At 54.8% G+C, this 25,904-nt stretch overlaps 1 protein-coding gene across 1 annotated transcript in view; it reads right to left on the bottom strand.

Moving 5' to 3' along the window:
* NOTCH1 (notch receptor 1) overlaps positions 1 to 25,784 on the bottom strand; it is a 90,951-nt gene extending 65,167 nt beyond the window's left edge. Inside the window, exons 1-2 of the mRNA XM_044453049.1 lie at positions 25,694 to 25,784; positions 16,860 to 16,935 (exon numbers count right to left, since the gene is read on the bottom strand). Coding sequence (XP_044308984.1) covers positions 16,860 to 16,935; positions 25,694 to 25,784 — 167 coding nt within the window. The remainder of the gene's footprint in view (positions 1 to 16,859; positions 16,936 to 25,693) is intronic.
* Between the last annotated feature and the right edge of the window lie 120 nt (positions 25,785 to 25,904).

The following is a 25,904-nucleotide window of genomic DNA, read 5'->3' as shown; positions in this document are numbered from 1 at the left end:
TGGTGGCGGCAGGAGATGCTGCAGCAGAGCCAGCAGACCCCCCACCCCGGTGCCTCCAGGTATTCCCAGGGCCCAGCTCCCGCCCTGCCTCCTTCCTTCCTGCCCGCGGCACAAAGCCCCTTCCCCCGCTAGGGATGGAGCCACACTCGATGGGGCCGTTTTGGGCCGGGCTCCTGCAGCCCTCCAGTCGTCTCTGGCAGCTCCTGCTGCCACACAGTTTTGCCCCGGTTTCCTCAGACCTCCTTGACTCTTGGCAGCCCCTCACCCTCACCTTCAGCCCTGTGGCGCTCCTTCCAACTGAGCTCCTCACCCCCCCGCCCCCCCCCCGAGCCTCATCTTCGGCCTCCCCTTTGGGCACGCTTCTCCCTCGTGTGTTGGCTGGATGGGCAACTTCCTGCCCTCCAAAGGTTCTGGCCTGCAACTCCCAGCATCTTCCACCATGGGCTGGGAGTTGCAGATCAAAGCATCTGGAAGGTCACCCTGGCATTGTCCTTGCGTCAGTTTCCATCCCTTTGAGGTCCCCTTTCAGCCTCTGAAAACCCAAGAACCGGCGGCACAGTCCACGGTCCCCCACCGCCCGCAGCGCTTTATTTTCCTGCCGAGAATGCTCTGTCCCATAAACTCAGCAGTAACCAGGAACGGATCCCCGCTGCAAACACCGGGTCAGGTTGAGGTGTTTTGCAGGTGGTTCAGGAGCCCCACAAAATGAATACAAGACTAGCTCATTTGAATCGCATTTGGGTACTTTAACTGTTTCCTCTCAAACCGTTCAGGCCAGAGACTTGCCGCTCTCTCCAAAGAGACGCCTATTCCAATGTCTATTCCAATGCGGAGTTTGAGTGCTGCCGTTTCCTACTTTCAGATTTAATAAGCCCCTCGAACTGCACCACTCTGGAGGGCAATGACACATCGCCCGTGGCCTCCCGCGAGGCTGGCCCACAACGCTCCCACCTCTGGCTCCCTGCTCGTGGCTGTGGGAAGTTCTAGGCCAAAGCCTTCGGAGGGGCCAGGCACTTCTCACTCCAGACATCAGAGCAGTTTCCAGCGCAAATGGAAAGTCTCCAAGATAATCACCCTATGCAAATTTCTCTAATCTGCCTCAGAATTTTTCCCAGGAAATCCAGGACTTCCCAGAAGGCTCAAACCACGCCATAGCATGCCCAGAAGAAGCTCCCCTCCTCACCAACGCAGGACGTCACAGGCCAGTCCTCCCCTGCCCCATTCCTTGACCAAGCCGCCCGAGTCAGAAGCCACAACCACGGCAGCGATCCAAGGGCCTGATCCCACGCACGCTTAGGCAGAGCACTTCCCAGCCAGCCACAGTTCTCTCTCTCAAATTTGCTGGGGACCGTACTCCAACACGTTTCTGAAAGGAATTCCAGGCAAGGCAGCAAGAAGACTGCCTGGTTTATGGACACGTATTGACTTGTCCCGGTTGAGTAGCTCCATCTTTGACCCACATTGTGTCAGAGTACATTTTGCTGACTGAGGATTTGACAATCAACTCCCAAGTGTGCAAGCACGAAGAAATTACACCAACTTGGGATCTGTGCTGTTGACACCACAATCCCACGGACCCTGCGGGGAGGGGCATGTGTTCTCTCCTCAGTATGAATTACTGTCTGGACGTCCAAACGCACATTAAGTGCCCGCATCCTCCAGACACACGTGCAATGACAGGCGTGTTGGGCTACAAGCACTTGGCTTCCTCCATCTAACATTCCTGGAGAATAGCTGCCAGCAAGGGCGACGGTCTGGGGCTTTCCCCAGCTCTGGCTGTGCAGCGAGTGGCTTGTTTTCTTTGCATGCTGAAAGCCAACATGGACAACCACACGCAAAACAAGAAAAACGCTACAGAGGAGACCTTCCAAGATGAGGTTGCATGTCTCTAAGGCGAGCAGACTGGAGGGAGATGGCTGTTCCCATGGAACAGTGCCCAGCAACTGGAAACTGGTTGTGGCTTTCAGTTCTTTCCATGCCTACTTCCATCATCAGCCCCACCCAGAGCCGTCCATCTCCGAATCACATCTATCCCCAAATGATGCTTTACTTGGCTCAAGCACCTGAAGCACCTTTCCCCAAGACCAACCACCCGAAAATCTAAGGTCAGAGGGGGAGGCTTTGCTCAGGGTGACCTTGAGGAATGAGGCCAGTGGGGTGCCCACACACCGCAGAGCCTTTTCGGTGGTAGCCCTAAAGCTTAGAAACTCTTTGCTCATAGAGATTCTGCTCTGAAAAGGCACCCATGGAAGACGTATTCATGCAGGCTTTTGTGATACAAGGAAGTGCTCCGTCAATCTTTCCATTCAATGGATTGATTGTTTCTAAAATTGCACTACACATTTGCGGATTTAGAGTTGTGGTCTCAGTGTTGTCTATGTGAAGTTGCTCTCATCTCTTTGCAAAGGAAAGGCAAGATAGTAAGAATGGAGAGCAGGAGTCTCACGCCGCACACAGCTGAGTGTGGAAAGCACCCGGCCTCAGAACCGTGGCCCATTCCAACTTCCTAAGAAAATTAGCATCCTTAGAAACAGGAATGAAACACTCACCATTCCATTGCATTTCACACTCCTACAACTGGAAGGAGAAGCATGGGAATGTGCAGACCGTCCCAGGAGACCGTTTGGATGCAGGCAAGGAGGGGTCAGATCCAGGGCACAACTCCACTGCAATGTCATCAGCGCCCACATTCAGGGGAACGTGCTCATCACGTTGGGGGCACCGCAGCCTGAATTTTCACTAGACAGGCGTTTTTGCCCACTGAGAGACGCAAACGGGAGCAGCTGCCAAATAGATCCTGTTCTGGCCTCCCCATCTTGCCCATCCCTGCCCCTTCCCCCCTCTCTGAGGTTGTGTTCCCAAGCTCGAGGAGGAGGCCAGCATCAGCCGGGAGGAAAAGAGCACTCACTGCAAATTTCTCCTCAGTGTTGCCTCGTGGCATCTACCTCCATCACCCTATCTAGGTACACATCACACACACACAACTGACCAGTCTACAAACAGGTGGATACATAGATAATGAAGTCAGGCCTACTGAAGTTACATCCTAAGTCAGGCTGGTGCAGCAGTTCTGAGGTCTGGGCTTCAAGGTAGGGATGGATAAAAGTCTGTTTGGCTTTCTCTTGCATTCATTTTTTTCAAATCTCAAGTGAAATCCTTACTCAGATCCTTACTCAAGGTTGAACTGGACAGATTGCCCCCCTGTGCGAGCCAAATTTAGCAAGCGCAGCTATTCCCGGCACGGGGGGGATCATGGCATACTGGTGATCTACCAGCACTCATGGAAGATCAGCAGCCTGTCCCACCCCAAAGCAGCAAGGTGGGGACCCTTGGCACAAGCGATGTACCAGGAGTTAAAGGCAAACTTAAGAGCAAAGCCTTTAAAGTCCTGGGGCGCCACAGATGGAAAATCTATGAAGAGTGGTTTCACACACACGATTTTTTCAAAACTTCAAGTCTCTTTTTTGTCCTTAATGATGAGAAAGTCAGGAAACTTTATCGAAATGGAACTGAAATGAAATCCCATCCCTGCTTTATCTGCAGCAGTTTGGATCTGGGTCCTCATTCAGAGGGTGACCTTGGAGGGTGACCCACTCGGCTGACCATCCGCACTGGAGAGGTTGGCAGCAGAGCGGGGAGGAAGCCAGACAAAAATGTTAACAAGCTAGAAGACCGTCAACAGAAACTCCTCTCACAGAAAGCAAAAGAGCCTCCCAGAAAGCCAAAGGAGGCCTGTTTTTTGCTTTCTAGTCCTTACCTTGTTTCCACTCTGCAAAACTGGAAAGACAGAAGTTCACCTCCTACAATGCAAGGCATCAAAGACCTCATGACCTTTCAACATTTGAGCAGGTGATAAAGAGCTGCCACTCCCAAATGGACACATATAAGAATATTTGGTCTGCCTTTGTTGATGCTGACATCTAATTGATACCTCTGGAATTTATGTATGCTTTGATGTGGATACATATAAGCAAGGACTAATTTGGGGAGGCTGCTTATTCACTTTAGGCTTTATTTGTTTCAGTGAAATTCACAGTGAAAGTAAGTGGCAAAAAGCAGGGCCAAACTGCAGGAACAAGCTGCAGACACAAGTTGCAGAAGCCAGCTTGTCTTGGTGGCATTTTTGTTTTTATTAGCACGATGGTGACGATCATCATCTCTTGGCCAGTCCCAAGGACCCAGTGCAAACGGAGGCCTTTGTTCTGAAGGGCAGCAGCATTTAAAAGCGCATGCCTCGGTCCAAGGACAGCTGCGAGCAGCAAGCTTCCAACGGCCGCTGGCAGCAAAGGGTGCCAAAGCCATCAAACTGCGTCGTTCCCGCCCACAGGCCTGCCACCTTCCAAATGCCATTCCCCGACCCGCAGGGAGAGATCCAAGGGCTGTCAAGATTCTCAAGCGGGTGTCAATTCTTTTGAAATCAGGCAGGGACCGAATTCCACACAGAGTTATGAAGCACAGGCAAAAGAAGTTGCCGAGAGCCCAGTACGAAGCCCTCCAGGAAATGCAGAGCCATCCCCGTCTCTGCCACAGGGAATATGCTTGCAATCTGACAAAATATAAACACTCCTTTTTAGTTAGTCGATTCTGAACTTCCCATCTGTTTGCCCACAACAGTGCCGGAGTTTCCGTTTATTTCTTGATAGTGTTTCTTTACTGCTCCGCCTCCAGACAGATTCCAGAGTGGTAAAACCAAATCTTTCTTCCAGGGGAAGTGCAACCCCTTTTGGTAAATAAAACGGTTTCCACATGGTGCCAAAAAGGCAGTGAGGACGGCACCGGGGTACCTCTCCGGGGAGCATATTCTAAAGAGGCGAGCCCACTACTGGGAGGGCCCACCTCCTGTTTACCTTACTTCTTTGCGTGTGGGGGATGCTGAGAAGGACCTCTGCAGCTGATCTTAATGGATGGGTAGAAGCACATGGGAACAGGCATCTCGGCCCTAGTCTGTTTAGGGCTTTAAGTATTAAACAAGCCCTGACCTGGGCCTGGACGTCAACGGGCATCCAGTGCAGCCGCCAGAGGTCTGGCATGATAGGATCGCATGGGCCAGCCCTCATTAGCAGATGTGCTGCCCTATTCTGGCTCGGCTTAAGTTTCTGGGCCATGTTCGAAGGCAACCTCACACAGAGCACATTGCAATAGTCTAGATGCCCAGCTAGCAAAGCACGGATCATGGTGCCTGGCCTGCAGCTGGTGAGTCAGCCATGGCTGGAAAAAGGCGTTCCCAGCCTCCGAGTCTACTTGTGAGTCCAGGGAAAATTCAGGATCTAAGAGCAGCCCCAACTATGGCCCTTACCCTTCAAGGGGAGGGCAACCCAGGCCAGGCCAGGCCGAAAATCGTCCCACTGGACGGACGATTCGCCCACCAACAGTGCCTCTGCCTTGCCAGCTTACTGGCCCTCTTCTAGTCCCTTACCAAGCTCAGCACTGATCCAGAGTGGCCACTGCCTCACCTGGGTCTGATGGAAAGGAGCGGTCTTCTGCATACTAATGACCTGTCAGCCCATACTTCTGGAGGACCTCTCCCAGCAATTTCATGCAAATGTGAAAAGGCATGGAGAACCGAGCCGAGCCCTGCAGCACCCCATGGCTTAACCACACGGATCAGAGCAATAATCCCCTTCTGGAAACAGTCAGTCAGGTAAGAGTAGAATCACCGCGAGGGATGCCTCCTGCTCCCAGCCCACCCAGGACGACACCCTGGCCGATGGTCCCAAAAACCCGAAAGGTCCGAGTGGCCAACAGGGCTGCGCTCCCCATCCCACTCTTGACCGCAGGGCAAACCAGGCCTGAAGCCTCCCTGAAGTGGGTCTGGATAATCCATTCCATCCAAGCGTGCTTGGAGCTGGCCAGTCACCACCCACTCGAACCCCTTGCCCCGGAAGGGACCACACGCCTTCACGTCCCCTGGGTCCACGTTCAGCTTTGCTCGGAATGGCTTAATCACAGACTCCTTTAAGGGGGCTGGGATCACTCCCTCTCTCAAGGAGGCACTGACAGCCTTCTGGACCCAGGAGGGAGAATCCCCTCCTCAATTCTACCAATACGGCAAGAAGGGCAAAGGCTGAGCACAAAGGTGGGGGGACTGGGCCTGCCCGGGCACCTTGTCCACACCCTCAGGCCTCAATGGTGGAAACTCATCCTGGAAGACCAGACCAGACGGTGCTCTGGACAGCTCTTCCTTCGGGCCCCCAAGGAGCACGGAGCACAGCAAACCCACCAGGGTCAGGACGGGTGGCCAAGGCGGGGTGCGGCCCTCCCACAGTGGCCTCGATCAAAGATTCTGAGCCCCAGCAACAGGGGCCCGGCTTCCCTCTGGCCCCATCTGCTTTCTGGAAGCACAAATGTCTGGGGACTGCAGGGCTCTTGCGGCCCTTCTGCATCCTCGAAGGCTGGCATGCCTCCCCCGCTAAGCCGAGTTGCTGGCACTCCAAGGTGCCTCTGCCAGCGAGAGCCTCAGGATGGAAATGTGAAAACACCATGGAGAACAGGATTGAGTTGGGGGCCCTCACTGCTGAGACCCTGCTCCCAGGGGCCGAGCGGATGCGGAGGGCACCGGGGTGCTTTCCTGCAACCCTGGGCCCCAGAGCTGCTGCTTCTGAGTCAAGCAGGGCTGCCCTGGCCGCCTATGGGGCCACAATCCAAAGGCCTTTTATCCAGTGGCAAGTTCTACAGCCAGTGCTAAACCACACATCTGTACCCCATACCTCCAGATGGTGCCCCCCCCCCCCGGTGAACGAGCCACAGCTGCTGCAGCAGGCCCTGCCTTTCCGAAGCCTGGCCCTGCCTGCCTCAGCGCACCCTCCGCACGGGAAAAGGGGGTGAGCAGCTCGAAAGCCACGGGCGGAACATGCAGACAGTGTGCCCAAAACACGACAGCAAAGGACTTTCATTTTGCTTCATTTATTCCACTGGTGTGACAGAGAATATCTGCACACGGCAAGTTTCATGTAGCAGGTTTCCTGCTACCTGCAAAATGCAAAATGTTGACGCATTTTACTTTGTAGTTGCAAGTGACTGAGCTCATGAAGCTGTTCTCCCGTCAAAGAATAAACGCACCAAAAAAGTCCACCACAAAACCCAACATGGTGAGATCCTTGATAGGTTATTCCCTTTCCTCAAATTATGGACTTTCTCAGGCAATTTCAGCACTGCGCCCTTTTCCTGTCCAGTGTGAGCCTTTATTCTCTCTTCCTCCACCACAGTTATTGTTTCATGGATATTACAACAGGTTAAAGCATAAGCGTGGGAAGAATCCAAGCAAAAAACGTCTGCCCCTTTAAGGAGATAACAATAGACCCCAAGGCTATACAACCCCAGTGGCTCCAAGAAGGTTTGGGAAGTCAATAAACAAACAACAAAAACCCAAACCCCGTTGGCTGTGAATTTCTGAGTTTTACTGCAAGAAGCTTTCAACCAAAATGCTTTGCCTCTGTACTCTCTTCCTGGATACTTTTCCCAACAAGAACTATGAACTCAACACTAAAGGATGTGAGGAAACCTTTTGAAGTCTGGATGGCATTGCTTCTGAATCTCATTAACACGGTACAGAAAGCAAACGAACTTTGAAAGTGCAAGCTTCCGTTCTGTTCAAAATAGCTGTTAGAATGGTCTAGAAGGATTTGAGGGGAAGCCGGTAGTGGAAAGTTCATGTGCACCTCTTTATCCTTCAAGCTAAAAGTACAATCAATCAGCCACCCACACTCAAGGGTTGTGAGCAGCTGAGTTTTTGCGGAGCAGAGATGGCTCTGTGGCTCATCATACCGTCTGAACCCTGCTGTGCTCACAAGCCACATGCATCCTAGAATCCTGGAAGAGCAGAGCTGGAAGGGGCCGAAGGGACACTGGGTCCGACCCCTGCTCAGCACAGGGCTCCAAGGGAAACCCTCCCTCTTAGGTGGCTGTCCAGCTGCCTCCTGAGCGCCTGCAGTGTGAGAGAGTCCACCACCTCCTGGGGTAATTGGTTCCACTGCCGTACTGCTCTAACAGCCAGGAAACTTTTCCCGATACTGAGCCGGAATCTGGCTTCCTGTAACTTGAGACCCTCATTCCGTGTCCTGCACTTTGGGATAATGGGGAAGAGCTCTTGTCCTTCCTCTTTGTGGCAGTCTTTCAAGTACTTGAACAGGGCTATCCTATCTCCCCTCAGTCTTCTCTTCATGCCCAGTTCTTTCGATTTCTTCTCACAGGCTTTGTTTCCAGTCCTCAGATCATCCCTGTTGCTTTTCTTGGAACCCTTTCCAGCTTGTCTGAGTCTTTCTTCAACTGTGGTCCCCAGAACTGGACACACCACTCCAGATGAGGCCTCACTAGTGCTGAATATAGGAGAAGCAAGACTTCATGGGATTTGGAAGTGATGCTTCTATTAATGCAGCCTCAACGAGCATCTGCCCTTTTTTCAGCCACATCACACAGTTGGCTCATATTCAGCATGTGATCTACAGCAACCCAAGATCCTTCTTATTTGCAGCCTTGTCGAGCCAAGTGTTCCCCATCTTGTAGCAGCGCATGTGGCTTCTTGTTCCTAAGGGGAGGACTTGGCAATTGCCCCTGTTGAATTCCATTCTGTTGCTCTCTGCCCAGCGCTCCAACCTGTCAAGATCACCTTGCATCTTCTTTCTTCCAGGGTATTAGCTCTCCCACCCAGTTTTGTGCCATCTGTACATCTGATCAATGTTCTCTCCACTTTGATGAAGGAGTCATTAATGAAAATGTTGAAGCGTGCTGGGCCCAGGACTGAACGCTGCGTTGCCCCACTGGTTTCCTCTCCCCTTTTTGAGAAGATGCCATTGAGGAGCACTCTTCGAGTGTGATTCCATGGATACACCCAATAGTTGTTCCATCTAGTCCACTTTTAGCTGGTTTGCTAATCAGGATGTTATTATGTGGCACTTGGTCAAAAGCTTTGCTGAAGTCAAGGTAGATTATGTCCACAGCATTCCCACAGTCCATCGGGGAAGTTATTCAGTCAAAAAATGAAATCAGTTTAGTCTGGCAGGATTTGTCCATGAGAAATCCATGCTGGCTTCTAGTAATCACTGCATTGTTTTCAAGGTGTTTGTAGTTCCCAGCTGCTGCTGCTGCTGCTTTTTCCCCCTTTCTTGAAGTTTGGGAAACATTTGTTCATTCCTAGCTTTAGCCTTCCCAAGGCCTTCCCTGCAATTCCATGCTACCTGTCTGTATTCTTCTTCTGTAGCATGGCCTTCCTTCCACATCCTAGAAATGTCATTTTTTGTTTTCAGATCATCTTTAAGCTTTTTCTAAAGCCACATGGGGTTCATCTCAGGCAGGAAACCAAGCACTGCAGAGATACTGCAGGTCACCACCACCGCAAAGTCTTTATCATTAGAAACAAAGAAACAGAGCGAGTCAGAAGGGGCCTCCTGGGCCATCTAGTCTGACCCCCAGTTCCAGCCGGCTCCGCTCATGACATGCCCATCATGTGCATGTCTAGCATATCCTTGAACACCCTCACTGATGGGGCCTCAACCACCTCCCATGGAAGTCCGTTCCATACCCTCAGGGTCCTAACCATTAGGAAGTACTTCCTGGCATCCACTCTGAATCTTGGTTCCCTGAGTTTTGCTCCAATGAAGTGCGTCCTGCCCTCCTCAGCAGGGGAGAACAGGTCTCTACCCACCTCTGTGTGACACCCCCTCACATACCTGTATGTCGCCAACATATCCCCTCTGAGTCCCCTCTTCTCCAGGCTGAAGAGACCCAGTTCCCTCAGTCTTGCCTCATACGGCTTCCCCTGCAAACCGGCCACCAACCTTGTGGCCCTACGCTGCACTGACTCGAACCTGATTATATCCTTCCTGTAACAAGGGGCCCAAAACTGAGCACAATACTCCAGTTGTGGGCGCACCAGAGTCGTATAGAGTGGTAGTAATACCTCTCTCGATCTAGAAGCCACACTTCTGGCTATGCAACCAAGGGTGGCGTTCGCCCTCTTCACCATCACATCACACTGCTGACACATGTTTAGCCTGCAGTTGACCAGCATCCCGAGGTCCCTTTCACAAGTGCTGCTCTCCAGCCACTTGTCCCCTAACCTGCACTTATGACACCCATTCCTATGCCCCAAGTGCAAGACCTTGCCCTTAACCACATTGAATGCCATTCTGTTGTCTCCTGCCCACTTCTATAGTCTGTCCAGATCCTTCTGGATCCGGAGTACCTGCTCCTCAGTTGTGGCACTGCTCCAGTTTTAGTATCATCTGCAACTTTGATCAGCAGACTGTTCACCCCTTCTTCCATGTCATTGATGAAAAGATTAAACAGGATCAGTCCCTGGACAGAGCCCTGGGGGACCCCGCTTGTCACTGGCCACCATCCTGATGATTCCCCACTAATGGTCTGGCCTTCAGTTGGCCAAAGTTGGCCCTCCTGAAGTCCCGGATTCTAGTGCTCAACCTGCTGCACATCCCCAGTCCCCTGATCTCAAAGCAAAGGATGGAGTGATCACTCGCATCCAGAGCTCCCCTAATCTGTACCTCATCTATCAGCTCCTCTGTGTCAAGTCAAGGATGTCCCCCTGCCCCCGCCCCATTGTCTCTCAGACCCTCTATGTGAAAAACCCTCCCTCTATAGCTTCTAGGAAGCAACATGACCCAAGTGTCACCGCTGAGTGAGTCTCCTAACTAATATCCGGAAGATTGAAATCTCCCATAATTACTGTGTCTCTCCCCCAAGATATCCTTAGAATCTGGTCTGTCAGGACATCATCCAGGGTCTCAAGTTGACCTGGAGGGCGATAACATACCAACTGTCAAGTCTCTTTCCCTGTCAAAACCCCTAAGTTTCACCCAGACTGCCTCTGCCAAATCCCCATCTGTGCTGCATCCTATCTCACTGCATCCTATCCCTTCCCTGACATATAAAACCACACCCCTACCCCTTTCCCTACCTGTTCTTTCTAAACAGGTGATACCCCTCTATGTTTACATTCCAGTCTTGCCTTTCATCCCACCAAGTTTCCGTGATCCCCACCAGGTCATACCCTCCTATTCCCAGGAGAGCTTCAAGCTCTTCCTGCTTATTATCCATGCTCCTAGCATTGGTGTACATGCACCTCAGCTCCTTCCCACCACTTCCTTTGCTTGGAGTCCCCAGCCTCCTCCTTCCTCCCATCCTCCCTGATACCTGGCCCCTCTGTAGGAGTCCTGTCAGTCCCTGCAGTATATCTAAAACCCTGCTCTCAGAGCCCTGATCCTCTCCCCACACTTGTCCAGTGCAGACAAGTTTCTAGGGGCTCTGAACCCTCCCCCGCAGCTCAGTTTAAAGTCTTCCGGACGAAGCTCGCTAGAGCATCTCCAAAGGATCTTTTCCCCATCCTCGTGAGTGCAACCCGTCCCTTGCCAGAAGTCCATTGGCAAGAAGCTGGGTGCCGTGGTCAAGGAACCCGAAGCGTTTCTTCTGGCACCACACCCTGAGCCAGTCGTTCACCTCGGAGGCCCTCCTGTCCCTGCCTGGCCCAAATCCCCAGACCGGTAAGATGGATGAGAAGGCCACTTGGGCCTTTAGCTCCCTGAGTTTCTTCCCAAGGCCTCAAAGTCCCTGGTGATCCCAACCACACCCTGCCTGGCCACGTCGTTTGTGCCCACATGGATCGCCAGGAGCGGCGGGTGACCCCGGAGCGAACAAGACGCTCCACACTGTCCTTCGCATGCCGGATGCGTGCGCCCGGCAGGCAGCAGACCTCCCTCGCCTCAAGGTCAGGGCAGCACACCGCCGCCTCAGTGCCCCTCAGCAGGGGACCCCGACGACAATCACCGGCGGCCGTGCCCTGGCCCTCGCCTCCCCATTGCTGCTTGTGGTCCCAGGCTGGGGTCCTGCTGGTCCCCCGAGACCTCATCAGCGCCACTCCCCAAGCGGGAGGCTTTCCATTCTTTCTGCTACCTGTTTGATTCTAGCTTGCTGAATCTGTTGCAACAACCAGTGAGCCCCACTGCTAACAACCCACAGGCCACTTTTCACACCTCAGCAACAAACCAGGGGTCCTCCTCATGGGACGTTTGTGGCTAGCAAAGCGTGGCTAGGTTCAGACATCGCCACCTGCAGTTCGACAATGTCCCACGCCAACCCTTGAGTGCAGGAGTTCCTCCGAGCCCAAGAACCCAGGAAGTTGCCTTCCACTGAATTGGGCTGAGGTCCTTCCAGCCCATTTGGCAATCATGACGGGCAGCCGTGGCTCTCCAGGTGTAAAGGCAGGAGTTCCTCACATCCTACCTGGAGAGGTTGTTGTGGACAGAAGCTGGGACAGGCTGCACTACCATCAGCAGGGAATATGCCCTCAGGAGGATCCAGGGTTGGTCCACAAGACACTTCCTCTAAGGTCTCACAAAACAGTCCTGGTTGTAGGGCAGATTGCGAAGTCGCAGTCCACCCCAGTGCCATGTGGGACCACAATCCCCTGGCCGAACCCCTAAATCCACAGCTGCATTTCCTGGTAGGGCTGGAAAAAGTCCTGCCTGAAACCAGGAGAGCTGCTGCTGCCAGCCCATGTTGGCAAAACTGAGATAGATGGACCGAGGACCTGCCCCATCTAACACAGCTTCCCATGCCTGCTCAAGTTCTAATCCAGCCCCCCATCTGCTTTTAACTAAGCGCGTGAGGGTGTTCCTGAGAAAGCGCCACTCCACATAGCCACAATCTTTAAAATAATAAATAAATCCATCCCTTCTCATCTGTGGTGAAGGTGCCAGCCCCAAAACACCATCAAGCCAAGCTTTAATTAGTACCCATCACTGCAAGGTTATATGATCTTTCAGAAAACCTTTTCATCTGATCTGGGAAAAAGTATTTCACTCTCAAGAGAGGGATTGAATTTTGCAAAGCTGCTGTTATCACTCATGACCACAAAAACCACATGGGGAGAAAACTTGAGGCTGCCATCACTGACGGCTGGCACTGAACCATGTCTGCCAACTCCAAAAGCTCCTCTCATTTATATCAAGCAAATGCAAACCAGGGCTCTTGCTAGCTGGCTTCCAAGGCCTGAGAGCTGCTGGATATGCTTGCACGGTGGACAGAACAGGAATCACCACACAAACCCCTATGTCATCTCAGTCCCACCAGAGTCAGCTGCTCCTTTTTCACCCCCCCTCCCCAAGTCCAGGATGGGCCTTATGAGCCAGAATGTGAAGATTTTTTTAAACAGAAACCGCTTGTTTTCTTCATTTCTGCACAAATGATGAACATGAAAGTATTTGGTCCCATGTGCAACTAAAATTTGAGTTATATGCTGAAATGTTTTACATTTTCAGAGGGTTACAGAGGCCTTTGATATAAATGTAGAAACCAGATTCACAACTGGGAGTTGCTTTTTGTGATATCTGGAGTGATTGTTACAGTGTGTATCAGATTGCCTTTTGTAAAGTTTCCCTGACAAATAACCTGGACGTGAGGTCTGTCCACCAAAGGCCACCAGGAGAGAAGCCCAGCCTGTTTCTCTATCATCCAAGGCGGCAGGGCATGGTCTGCACTACAAGGAGCCTGATTTTGTTGGGACAGCAGAAAAAACTTCCAAGAAGTCAGAGAAAGACTCAACCGGGGGGGGGGGGGGGCTCTCGACTGCCAGAGTTGTTCAAGTAGAGACTGGGCAGCCACCTGTCCAGACTCTTCCGGCTGGATTCCTGGACTAAGCAGGGGCTGGGCTGGACCCCCACACGTCCCTCTCCAGCTCCGTTTCTGCCGGGCCCAAGCTGAAGAGAAGGTGCGTGTTTCGCACAGTCTGATCCTCCAGGAAGGAAAAACTCTGCTTGGAGAGACTTGCAGCAGTGATCGTATCCTAGTACAGCTGCACGAAGTCCTGCATTAGGAATCCCCAAATTTGGGGGTTCCTAGGAATCTTGCAAGGGTGCTGTGGGCTCTCTCACAAAATGGCTGCCATTGGATGAGGCTTGCTCATTCATAAAACGGATGCCTGGCGGGCACGGCTGGTCACACATCACTCTTTTCCCGGAAGATGAAGTGGTGAGGATGAGGATGGTGAAGCCGCGGCTGCAGTTGGCTCAAGGCTGATGTCTGAGGCAGAGGCGGGATCCGAGCTCCAAACACACAAGTGCTCTTTCGAACCCCACTCAAGGTGGCGCTCCGAGGGCACTTCTGTCGGCTCAGTGAGCCCAAGCAAGCCTGGAGGAGCGCTGGCACCAGCCTTGGTCTCCTCTGCAGTGACCGAAAGGGACCAGCTTTGCATTGCAAAGACTCGCAGGCTGGTGTGCAAAGCCAGGCGGAAATTCGTACCTGGGAAAGACCTCTTTCCCTGCATCACGTCACGGTACCACAGATTCCTCCCAGCGTCTCCCCCTAGGATGAGGCTCACACACACCAGCCCGAAGCAGGCTCCCGCACCATCTGTATATCCAATGTAAATCAGGAGGATATGAGAGGGCTTTTCAGATGAAGAAAGAGGGAGAAAAAGAATGGGGGGAAAGGAGGGGGGAACATGGGGAGGGGAGACCCGGGCAAGAGGCGGGGAAGAGACGTGAGTTGCACATTCTGGGAAGCCCCCCATGATTAGTCACGTAGCATTAATCTGCCTGCCCTGACAATAGCTGCCGAATTTCGACCAAATCCCAGCTGTCACTCTTTGAATGAAAGAAAACAAGATTTAGAGCGTCAAGCGTTGGTACGGCTTCTGCAGGCAGAAAAAATTGTGGCGCGCATTCATTAGCGCCTCACAAAGGAGACCTGCCTTTGTCCAGTAAATTGCTCATGTGCCGATTAATTTGCCGAGGGGTTCCCGCCATCTCTCGCGCTCCCCCCTGGGCAAACAGAAAACACCAAATGGGAAGCAAATGAAATGCTCGCACAGGCTTCTGTTGCGCCCCCCCCCCCCCCGCATCATTCCTCAGCCACACAGAGAAAAGGCTGCCATTCAGCAGCTGGGATTAGAAATGCCCCTAAGGAAGCAGTCTCCGTTGCCACCTCTCCCGCTCGCTGGTCTGCACAGCTGCTTCTAACGGGGGAAATCTCTGTATTTTCACTCTCGGTCCAGTGCAGTGGCAAGCTACTTATATGGATGCAAGTCCCACTGAATGCGCTTGAGTCTGGGGTGGGGTTGAGCGGCTCTCAAGTTTCACTTCGGAAAAGGTTCAGAGGAGAGAGAACAAAAGAGGCGGCCTGCCGGATCAGACCAGGCTCCGTCTAGCCCAGTATTCTGCTCACACAGTGGCCAGCTGGCTGCCTCAACTGGAAGTCCACAAGTGGGACAGGAGGACAACAGCACCCATGCTCCCCAGCAACCAAGACGATGTGCTTCTGGACCTGGCAGTAGCACAGAACCGCCCGGGATGGCAGCCAGGGGAACTGGCCCAGCCCCCTTTGAGAGCCATTCAAGTCGGTGGCCCTCAGAGCGACTCGCGGTAGCCGATGCCGTTCTGCGCTGGCTGAGGAGGACGTCCTTTGATCTATCGAGGTTCCCCCACCCATCAGCTTTTCAAAATGACTGCAGGTCCCAGCTGCAGGGGACGGAAAAAGACCCCCCGTTTGCTTCTCCACAGCAGGCACAGCGGGGACCACGGCACCGTGGCGTGCCCCCTGCGGCCTCTCCCGGCAGGACTGGCAAAGCTCCCACAGAAACTCTGGCGCCCCACCGCTGCTGGCAGCCAGCTGGACCCAAGGCCTGGCTTGGCACTGGGCAGCTTCCTGTCCTCCTAGAACTGGGGAAGCGCTCCTTGCTGCCCTGGTTACTGTTCGCTGTCAGGAAAACGGCTCCCGGCAACCATCCCTGGGCTGGGCGAGCTGGAGGTCCGAGGGCTCTCAGGCTCTGCCACATGCCAGCTTCCACACCACTCATGGGGCTTGGCAAAAGAAAGCCACGAAGCTTGGCTTGGTGGCCCGGCATCGTGTTAATCCAGCCTTCCTCTTGGACTGTCATACCTGCAGCTCCAGCATGTATGGAAGGCTGGCACAAGGCAACACCTTTGTTTGTTGACTTCAGGGAAATCAGGAGGCATCTTTTCAAACTTTTAAACTCCCAAGGGAAAGTTTCAAGCCAAATGCCACTGCTCAGAACTGCTTTGAACAGTCTCTTATTACCAGCATATGGCATGATTCTATCCCATTTGCCATGTCCAAGAACAACTGACAGATCAGCTGATATGGCTAGATAATGGATCGACAACTTCTGCCTGCCCAGAAGCTCTGGCCTTCAACTCCCATCGCTCCTAGCCAACACAGCCAATAGCGAGGAATGATGGGAATCGTAGGCCAAATATCTGAGGGCCACGAGTTGCTCACCTCTGAATTCAACCCTATCCTATCCCCTCCCTAACCCAGGTGTCAATTGAGGAGGAGGCAGACAATAATTTGCCCAGACAGCACACCCTGCAGGTCCCCTTCCTGCGCGCGGAGCTCAGGCCTGAATCCAGGTGCAAGCGATCGAACCGGCAAGTGCCATTCCTGTGGCACCATCTTGGAAGCGACAGCGTTCCTGAGAGCATCCATGTCTGCTAGAGGAAACGTGCAGCACACACGCCCCTAATCTCGGAGGGACGCCAGGGAACCATGCACTCCAAACTGCACGCCCAACCGCGTGTCTGGAGACAAGCGGCCCCCTCCCTCACTCACTGCCAAATGCCAGCCCCTGCGCGCCCCCCCGCCACGCCATCGCTGCCAGCTTCTTCCCAGGCCGTGAACACGGCTGTTCGATCCGCCAGAGTCGCACACTTCCGTCCCCCACGCAGCCCTAACCCCTCCGCCCTTCTCACGGCCGTGGCCCACGAGGCCAGGGGATGGAACGACATCCAACCGCTAGCGAAGACACAACTATTGTGTGCTTTCTTCCTGTCCCTCGGAACTAGCATTCCGCATCGCTCCCATCTGTCGGATGCCCAGGGTCGCGCCATACTCACAGGCACGTCTCTGTTCCATTGTGATAGGATTCACACCTTCCACCATTCAAGCAGGAAGACTGGGAACACTGGAAACCTGCAACGAAAGAGCAGAAGGTGACCCTGAAGAACTTGAGAACGGCGAAGCGGAGAGCCCAAGACAGAGATCGGCACTTGTGAACCCAGCTCCACAAGGCACCCTCCACAGGCGCTGCTTTGCTTCCCTTCGTTACGCTCGTATATGGACTGCCGCAGACCCCCCCACGTGCACAGGCCGATCCAGCCCCCTGCCGCACCTCTTTCCTCCTAGCAGCAGTGCCTCCAGAAGGCACACATGGGCAATGAGACCACAGCTCCCACTGTCCCTCACCACTGGGCCTGCTGGCTGTGACTGACGGAAACTGCAATTCAGTGACACATGGAGTGGGGTACAAGACGTCCGGCCCCTGACATAAGGTTAGAAAGCCCTAGATCCCACTTACAGATGGGGGTCTGAGCCCAAAAAGCAAGGGATCTTGGAATCATAGCACAGTGGAGTTGGAAGGGCCCAAGAAGGCCATCGAGTCCAGCCCCCTGCTGTTGCAGGACACCAGGTCACACCATCCACTCAGAGGGCTGCCCAGTCTCTCTCTGAATGTCTCCTGTGTGGGAGAGCCCCCCCCCCCCGCCCGCCACAACCCTCGCTAGAGGCCACAGCACCTTAAAGCCCTGAAGCCACGTTTTCAAGATACAGGCCTGCAAGCTGGCTGCTAGAGGAGACTCATGGGGAACCCCTAGACGCAAAGCGCTGAACCAAGCCCGGCGGCCATCTCACCTGAATTGCGGCTATAAACCGGCCTGGCAGCGTGAAGCAGCCCTGCCGACCTGATACGCTGCACCCCTGGCCAGCGTGGGAAGTGGGGAAGGGCTGATTAGAAAGCTGCCCCGCGCGGCTTCTTCTAATGGAAGGAGGGAAACATTCGTGCAGCCTTCCAATTGTGAGCGATCCTCAGCAGCGAGAGGTTCTCCATCCATGGCTGCAGTCACACCACGGAAGCCCCTCCAGATCAGCCAGAGCAAGACTAAACCACACACACACAGAGGCAGCAGGCTGGGGGGCTGAAGTTCAGGCGCGGCCCCTCCCTGGGGCACCCCGTCCCATCCCCGGGCTTCATGCGGGTGTTACTGGGTTCTGAAAGGTTCAAATGCCTCTCCAAAGGCCGAAAGAGGCCAGAGGTTCTGCCCTGCCCCTTTCGCCTTGCGCCTCACGCACCCCGAGAGCTTCTCCAAAATGGAATTTGGCCCTTAGGCAGTGGAAACTCAGCGCTCTCATGACAGGCGCCCTGCTTGCTCTGCCATGCACAGAGTGCTTGAGCACATTGAAATGCAAGCACAAGATGCAGCCGGGCCTCGGCAAAAACGCGGCACAAAGGAAATCCCAAGCCTGCCATGAAATTAATTAGTGCATAGAATTAACCCACAGAAGAACTCAGTCTGTGCTTGCAGTTTGCTCGGACTCCAGAGAAGAGGTTTCTGAAGGCTTCAGGGGCAAGCCGGGTGGCCAGACCAACATGGCAAGGTATGCCGGAACTGGGGCCTGGGAGGGGGCCAGCAGCAAGGAAAGAAGGGTAGAACTGGACTCCTCAGAGTCCAGATCCATCCCACAGTCTTTGCGAGTCCTGGCCACCGCTGACCTTGTCCTGGATCCTGCCCACAACATGCCATGGTTCTCCACCACCTTCAAGGACGAGCGCCTGCCCTCTCTCCCTCCTTTCTGAAAACAGCCTGGACCACATTTCAGGATGCCACATTCCACACGTACCTCAATGCTGGGAAAATGCAGAGCGCCGGACCGATAAGAGCAGCGGGGCTGTCCTAGCAGCGTGCCAAGAGACGCTAGCAGGACTACAAGCAGTTCTGGCTGGCCAGAAGCAGGGAGATGGCACGGCTGACTTTGCTGAAGACCAGCGGTGAGGACTGACCAAAATGTACCACAGAGCCAGCCAGGTTGGTGCTCAGGCCACCCTTTAAAAGCCTAAAAGGAGCGGTGTTTTTTGACATGTCCCTTTTGAGTTCCCATGAGTGGCAGAGTCTTCCCTAGCCTGGTCCCCTCCAGGTGACTTGCATGACAATTCCCTGTAATGCTGTAACCCACATGATTCCTGACCACTGGCTCTGCTTGCCAGGGCTGGCAGGGGTTGAAGTCCACACATCTGGAGACTCCATGATAGGAAGGGATACTAGAAATATCACAAAGCAAGTCCTAATACCTGTCCATGAATTGAAGCCACCCAGAGAGGCAAAAGCTGCCCACTGGCATTCATGTATCCTGATATTTGAACTTTTGCAGAGTTGGCAGCTAAACCGTAACGCTGACTCCTATAACCTCACTGCAAAATGGGAAGAGCGCCAACCTTCTTCAGTGGGTGACAGAGAGTAAATAAAACAAAAATATATCACTTGCTACACATGTCCAAAAAAGGAAGCCAGTGTGATTCAGTGAACTGTAAGCTCTGTGGAGCAGAGACTTTTCTTTTTTGCTTACACTGTAAAGCATCAAGCCTATTGGAAGCACTATACATAGCAAAAGGGGCATTTAAATGTACATCGTCTGATTGCGTATGGTTAAGAAGGCTCACCCTCAGTGACTAAGTGTGGAAACATTGCTTAGATCAGAGAAGAGCTGCTGGCATTGTCTTGATGTAACACATACAAAGAAGGCAAAGGGTTATTGTGGTACCTAAAAAGAAACAACCGTCTTACGGCAGAAGCCTCTGCGGACGCAAGACCACTCCTTCCGAGAAGAGCAGGCCCGGCAGCGCAGCGGCAGAGGCCCTGCTGGGCACGCAAGAGGCCCCAGCCTGAGCCGCAGCGCCTTTAAGAGGGGCCGGACAAGTCCTGCCTGAACCCCTGGCGAGCTGCTGGTGCCCGTCCGAGCTGAAATCGCTGAGCTAGACGGAGCCAAGGCAGCTTTCATGCTCCTGGATGCACCTGACGACTCTTTCGGGGGCGGGGGGAGCGGGGCCGTCTGAACAGCATGATGGGCCCCGGGGGGCAACGCCGTGCACTGGGGCCCCTACGACAATGACGACTACTGTTCATTTTGGAGGTTTTCCCATTTTCCAAGGGTTAACATACACTGATTAGTATGGGGCCCATGCGTTAAGATGGCCCTGGGGGGGAGGTAGTTTTTTTAATATCTGCACACAAGCGTGCATGCGTGCAGGCTCTGCCAGCTGCAGAGGGGCAAAACTTGGGAGTTCAAGGGCCGTGAGAGTGACTGGGCATTCTGGGACAGGCAATCAGGGCTTCAAGGCAAGCAAGCCAATTATTCCCTGCACAGGACCAGCCAACCATTGTCATTATTCCTGCCGACAAGGAAAGGAAGAATTACTGGGAGGTCAGCGTAGCTCATATTGGGTTTAATTCTCCTCTCAGCATGCAGAAAGCCCCTGTGCCCCCCCCCCCCCCCCCCCCCGGCTGTCCTGAGAATGGAGAGGAAGAGCTGCCCTTACTCAAAGGATTTCCAGTGGAAATAAAGGGAGCCTTTGGCAAGGTGGGCTGACCAGTTGCGCTGGACCTCGCCTCTCTCCCCAGAAAATGAGTCACCCAAGATGGGCCGTGGCACATGCCGCCCAACACGAAATAGAGCCAGGGACAGGATGCGGAATCCCGTCAGACGGATGCTGGTTCCAGCCCTGACAGAGTTAGGAAAGAGACGTGCCAAGGAGCAAAGACAGCTGTCCCTTTCCTCCCCATCCCACCCCAAAGGGGCTGCAAGAACAGCAGTCCCACCACAGCACAGACTTCTGGCTTCTGCTTCCAGCAGGCAGCAATGGCTGGAAAAGCCTCCTTGCCTCTCAGGTTGGAGATTTTCTAGAAAGCCAGTGAGACTTTCACTGTGAGACCTCGCTTTTATTCACAGCTATCCAGTTTAGCCTCTCCCCCTTCCCCAGCGTGCGCGAGCGTGTGCACGCACGCACACACACACACAGAGCTATTGCTGAATTGTCTGGCTGTTCAGATATTCATGATTTTTTAAAGGGGGAGAGAGCCTGCAAAAGGAGTCCCACAGAGGGGCATAAGGGGGTGTTGTAAAGCAACAGCCAAGCACACCCCTCCTCGCTCGTGGGAAAAAGCAACAGCTGCAGAGCAGAGCTCTCTCCCCAACCCAAACAAAAGGGGTAGGGGGGAATCAGAGCTACCCATTGTCAGAAGCTAAAGATACCAGGCCCGATGCACAGGGCTGGCTCTCTCCCCACTTTGATATTCAATCCCTACCTGTTTCAGAATGCACAGATCAGAGCACAGACAGACCGACCCACACACACCAGAAACACAAGCTTATCTGGGCTCCCTTGTTGGGGGGAAAAAGAGAAACACACACACACACAAGGAGGGGATTTGACTAAGCTGCTGGAACTGCCTCTTAGAAAGAAAACGCAAAGCGAAACTAGAGCAGCAGCCCTCCCAAAGAGGGGCTCTTCCTCCTCCTTTCCCGGAAAGCAGAGACCAAATGACTCTCTGGCGTTATGACTAAGAGGCCACGAACTTCCACGGCGCTCAGCAGCACCAGAAGAAACCACTGGCTTCAGGTTGCCCTCCTGGGGTTTTCAGGCGGCCCACGAGTCTTAGAGGACTTCTGCAAGCCAGCGGCATCCCCGCGCCTTTGGCCACACGGCCGGTGCCCCAGTGGGCCAGCCCTGCCAGCCAATGTTCCCTGCCTCTTCCCTGGAGCCTCGGCCCCCACCTCCACCAGCTCGCCCCTCTTTCTGTGTCCCGGGCCTGCCCCATCATGCCCCTTCAGCCTCCTTCCCGCAGGTTTCCCATGTCTTGGCATCTGCAAGACCACCCCCCACACCATGGGAGAATGAAGCCCCCACCCGAACCGACAACGGCACGCTTCCCTCGCGAATGCTGGGCCACAGGCTCTTCGGCTGCCCAGCAACTAGACTTTCGTCGCTCTGCAGATTGCGCGGGCGGCTTCTCAGCAAGAACAATGCGGGCTCTCCACAGGACCCGTAAGGAGGGGGGTGGAGAAGGGGGCATTCCGTGAGGGGTGCTGAGGGGTGCTGCCGTGAGCCAGAGAGTGCCTCTGGGGGCAGCCACTCCAGTGCAGAGTCTCTAAGAAAACGCAGTCCTTTTTCTGCTGGGGCAGCCATGACTGCCTTTCCCTTCCTTCAAGAGCTGGTGAAACTCCACCAAATCTCACCAACAAGGGCACGGCCGCTCCTGGGTGTTGCAGGTGGGTGGGGAAGATGCTGGGGATCTGAACGCTCTTTCCACATTGCTGGCAGACTGTTCAGGTCCTATTCCTCGGCCTAGTTTTACCTCTTGACCAGAGAATGCAAAAGAGACACTTCACAGGGCTAGTGCAAGAGCGAGCCATGCTAAAACTTAGCAGCTTGAAGGGAAGCTGGGGCTCCATTGTGAAGAAGGGAGTACCAAAGAATATCCAATATGCAAAGCAGGGGTTTGGGTGATCCTGAAGGGCAAACCATTTCTTGACTGTGGCGAATCCTGTGGCAACCTGCTCAAAGAGATACGTCAGGGCCATGGGATGCAGAAGCTTTTGCAACTGAGGGAATAGTGAGGGGGGGGGGGAACAGCAAGATCTGGGGACCGTTGGGCAAGGCATTCCAAACAGAGGCCTCTTCATCAGACAAGGGCAGCCCCCAGCAGCATCAGAGCTTCTGCCCCACCTATGGCATGTGGCACCTCCCTCTGGCTTCCCAGGAGAGTGCCTTGCAGGACCCTGAAGACAGGGTGGCCAGGCCTGACATTCGTGTCCCAGGTAGATGCAAAGGTAGGCCTGGATGCACTCGTGGCGGCTTCTCCAGTCTGGATGTGTGCTGCATCACAACTCCCATCATCCCCAGTCAGCATGGACCCTGGGGCATAAGGCACTGCTTTTCCCAAAGGCAGAGCATGGCCCACGGAACCCTGAACCGCCAGGGCTCTGCAGGGCTTCAGCCAGGCGCTTGCTGGACCAATGAGTCACAGCTAGCCCCAAACTCTGTGGTCCAACTCGCTTGGGGGGCACCTGAAATCTGGGGAAGGCTTAACAGGCAGAGCCAGGGCAGGATCTGAACCCTTACCACCCAGCTCCACTTCTAGTGAGGTGCTCTGTTTTCAAATATCCATGCATTTATGCCCCCGTGTGCAAAGGAACGTCAGAAAAGGCCCAGGTCTGAGCATGGAACCCGCACGACGCAGCCTGTGGCTCGCGCAAGAGGCCCAACATGGAGCCCATGGGCAGTGGGGCAGGCACGGCCCAGTCAGTCACAGGAGCTCCCTGGCTCTCAGCAGACGCCTCCCTCACCAGCCCTGTTGCAAGGCCCCTGAACAAGCAACCACAACCCTGCCCTCCAGCCTAGAACAGCTGCCAACTGAGTTGTAGAGGGCACATCTGGAGGGCACAAGGTTGGGGAAGGCCAAGCAAAGCAGCAGCCAGACACTTCCTCCTTCATCTTGGCCCATGCCGCACAGAAATCTGAAGCTGTTGCCTGCTTGTTTGGCCATGGGCTGTATGAGTACAACCCGTCTTGTATACCCGAAGGATTACATGGCCCACCTCGGGGGACGTGCACACACAGGGTCACAGTGCCACAGCGGGGGCCCTGCTTGCATGCAGGAGGAGCCAGGTTAAAGGTTCGGCATCTCCAGGCAGGATAAGAAAACTCCCACCCGAAGCCCCAGAGAGCCAAGGTGGCTCAGAGTGAAGGCCAGCAAGTGGAACCGAGGGTCCGATTCAGCCCAACGCGGCTTCCTGAGCACCACCTGTGCTGGCGTCACAATGCAAGAGGAGTGAATTAAGGTGAGGGGAACCACTGAGTGCACAGCTCAGCTTACAGGCCAGCTGAGTCCATGCGCTTTATTAGAAACCGACTGATTCAGTGAGTCAGGCCGTTTGAGGGAAGTTCCACCAGCCTGACACCCACCCTGAAGGCACTTCTGCATTGAGAGAAAAATTCTGCTAACTTCAAAGCAGGCAAGGTGCATCCAGGGACTTCACCCTACAGAACGGGCAAGGATGTGTGCGCGCACACAGTGTGACATCTGACATCCGCCCTCAGAAAGTAACGGAGTAAAAAAAAAAAAAGGAAGAGGAGGTGAAAGAGAGAGGCTGCAGATGCAGGAAATCTGACGCATGTTCACAAAATAGAAAGGACTAAAAAAACTGTACCCAAGGACAGGCAGCGTTCAACAATTTGATTTCCCTAATAAATTTGAGCCTGTTCTGCAGACAAAACGTTTGCCCCTCAAGGCAGAAGTCTCCTGTCAGAGAGAGGTGGTCTTTCACACGTCGCACAAGGATCCAAGCCAAGTTCACAATGGAAACCTCGGAGGCCTCCGGCAGCCGTTAAAAATATGCCATGCTGCTGAACGGCCCACTGAGTAGGAATGATGGGAGCATGCAGAGGGGGTGCCACATGGGAGCAACTGGTCCACTGTTCCCCAGCTCCCCTCACACCCTGCAGCCACCAGGCCCTCCACGGAACAAGCCAATCGCAACATGCCTGGGCAACAGCCCGTCTCTCCCGCCCGCTCTGTGGTGTGGAAGACACCCACCCCCAGCATGGGCCTTTGTTAAATTTCAAAAACACCACTGGAAGAACGAAGCCGGCCCCCCCCCCCCCAGCCACCACTTCTCCCTCAAGTGTCATGAAGAACAAATGCACAGGACCACACGCACATTTCTGCTGGAGAGCCAACACTCTGCAAACTTTTCTTCCTCCCTCCCTCCCTTTCTCTGTCTGTCTGTCTGTCTTTAAAAGAGCCATCACTTCTTCAAAAAGCAAGCGGCTAAGGAGGAATCCCTCCTCCTCCTGCCTGCCAATCCGGTCTGTTTGGTTTGCAAAGCTTCTCTGAAAAGCAAAACAAAGCGCACACATATCCATCTATACACACCAAACAAAAACACACGGAGTCACACTTGGTCCTTCAGGTGAGTGGCAGGTCAAAAGAGCCCCTGGAGCTCAGACCAAGGTAAGGGCAGGCTCACTTCGCGCCTGTGGTTGCAGCATGAACGTTGGCAACCGCTTCCCTTCTGCGCAGGCCTTCCCTAACCGGGTGCCCTCCAGGTGTCTCAGGCGCCAAAATCTATCGGTCACAGCCAGCACAGCTGATGGCGAGGAAACCCCGGGGTGCAGTCTAAAGCCGTCCGTCCAGGCGCCCCCTGAGGAGGGCTGCCCCAGCACCAGACGACCGACCTTCCAGAGGGTCCCCTTCGGGCTGCGTCGCTGGCCAAGATAGCCCCCCGCCCTGTCAACAGGCCAGAACCTGCGCAGGAACTGACCCTCCAGTCCCCAGCCCCCTGTCCCCAGCAGGGATCAGCCAGAGGCAGCAAGCAGGGCGCGGGGAGGCCTGCCCAGCGGCGAACCGCCACCCGAGGTCCGGCAAAGTGGCTCCCACCTTCCCCCTCCTCCAACTCGGCCTCCTCCGGAAGGGTTGCAAGACAACCCTCCTTAGCCGCATGCTGGCCTGGGGATGATGGGAGCTGCAGTACAGCCCCTCTGGAGTGCCACAGTACTGCCCTCGGTAGAGAGCAGGCAGCAGTTGCGCTCCAGCCCCCGGAGGCACGCACAGGGATGCGGGGAGCCGCCGCACGGCCCGTCCGGAGGACCACGGCACGGCTCGGCTCGCCTCCTCTGGGCACAACTAACTGGAACCCTGGCCCGGAGAAAGCCGCCGCCGGGCCGGCCAGGATGGCCCCGGTCGCCGCGCCACCCCGCGCCTGCGGGGGCAGAGAAAGGGCCCCGGAAGGTCAGGGCGCCGCGCAGAAGAGGAGAAGGCGGCGGGGGGGGAGGCGGCGAGTTCGAGTGCTGCCCGTCCCGCCGGGCGTCCCCGGCAGCCCCCGCCCGCGGCGCGCTTACCTCGGCTCAGGACGGGCAGCAGCGGCAGCAGCAGCAGCAGGAGGAGGGCGCGGCGGCGGCGGCGGCAGCTCCGCTCCCGGAGGGGCCGCATCCCTCCCGCTGCGCTCGGCGGCGCGTCCCCCGCGCCCCCTCGCCGTGCCCTGCCTCTCGCCGGGGAGCGGGGCCGGCCACGCGGAGCGGCACGAGGCGGCGGCGGGCGGCCCGCGCCTCC

Source organism: Varanus komodoensis, unplaced genomic scaffold, assembly GCF_004798865.1.
Source record: "Varanus komodoensis strain SLA01 unplaced genomic scaffold, ASM479886v1 scaffold77, whole genome shotgun sequence".
Classification (NCBI taxonomy): Eukaryota; Metazoa; Chordata; class Lepidosauria; order Squamata; family Varanidae; genus Varanus; species Varanus komodoensis.
Note: the sequence above shows the minus strand (reverse complement) of the source record. Positions and strands in the feature narration are given on the sequence as shown.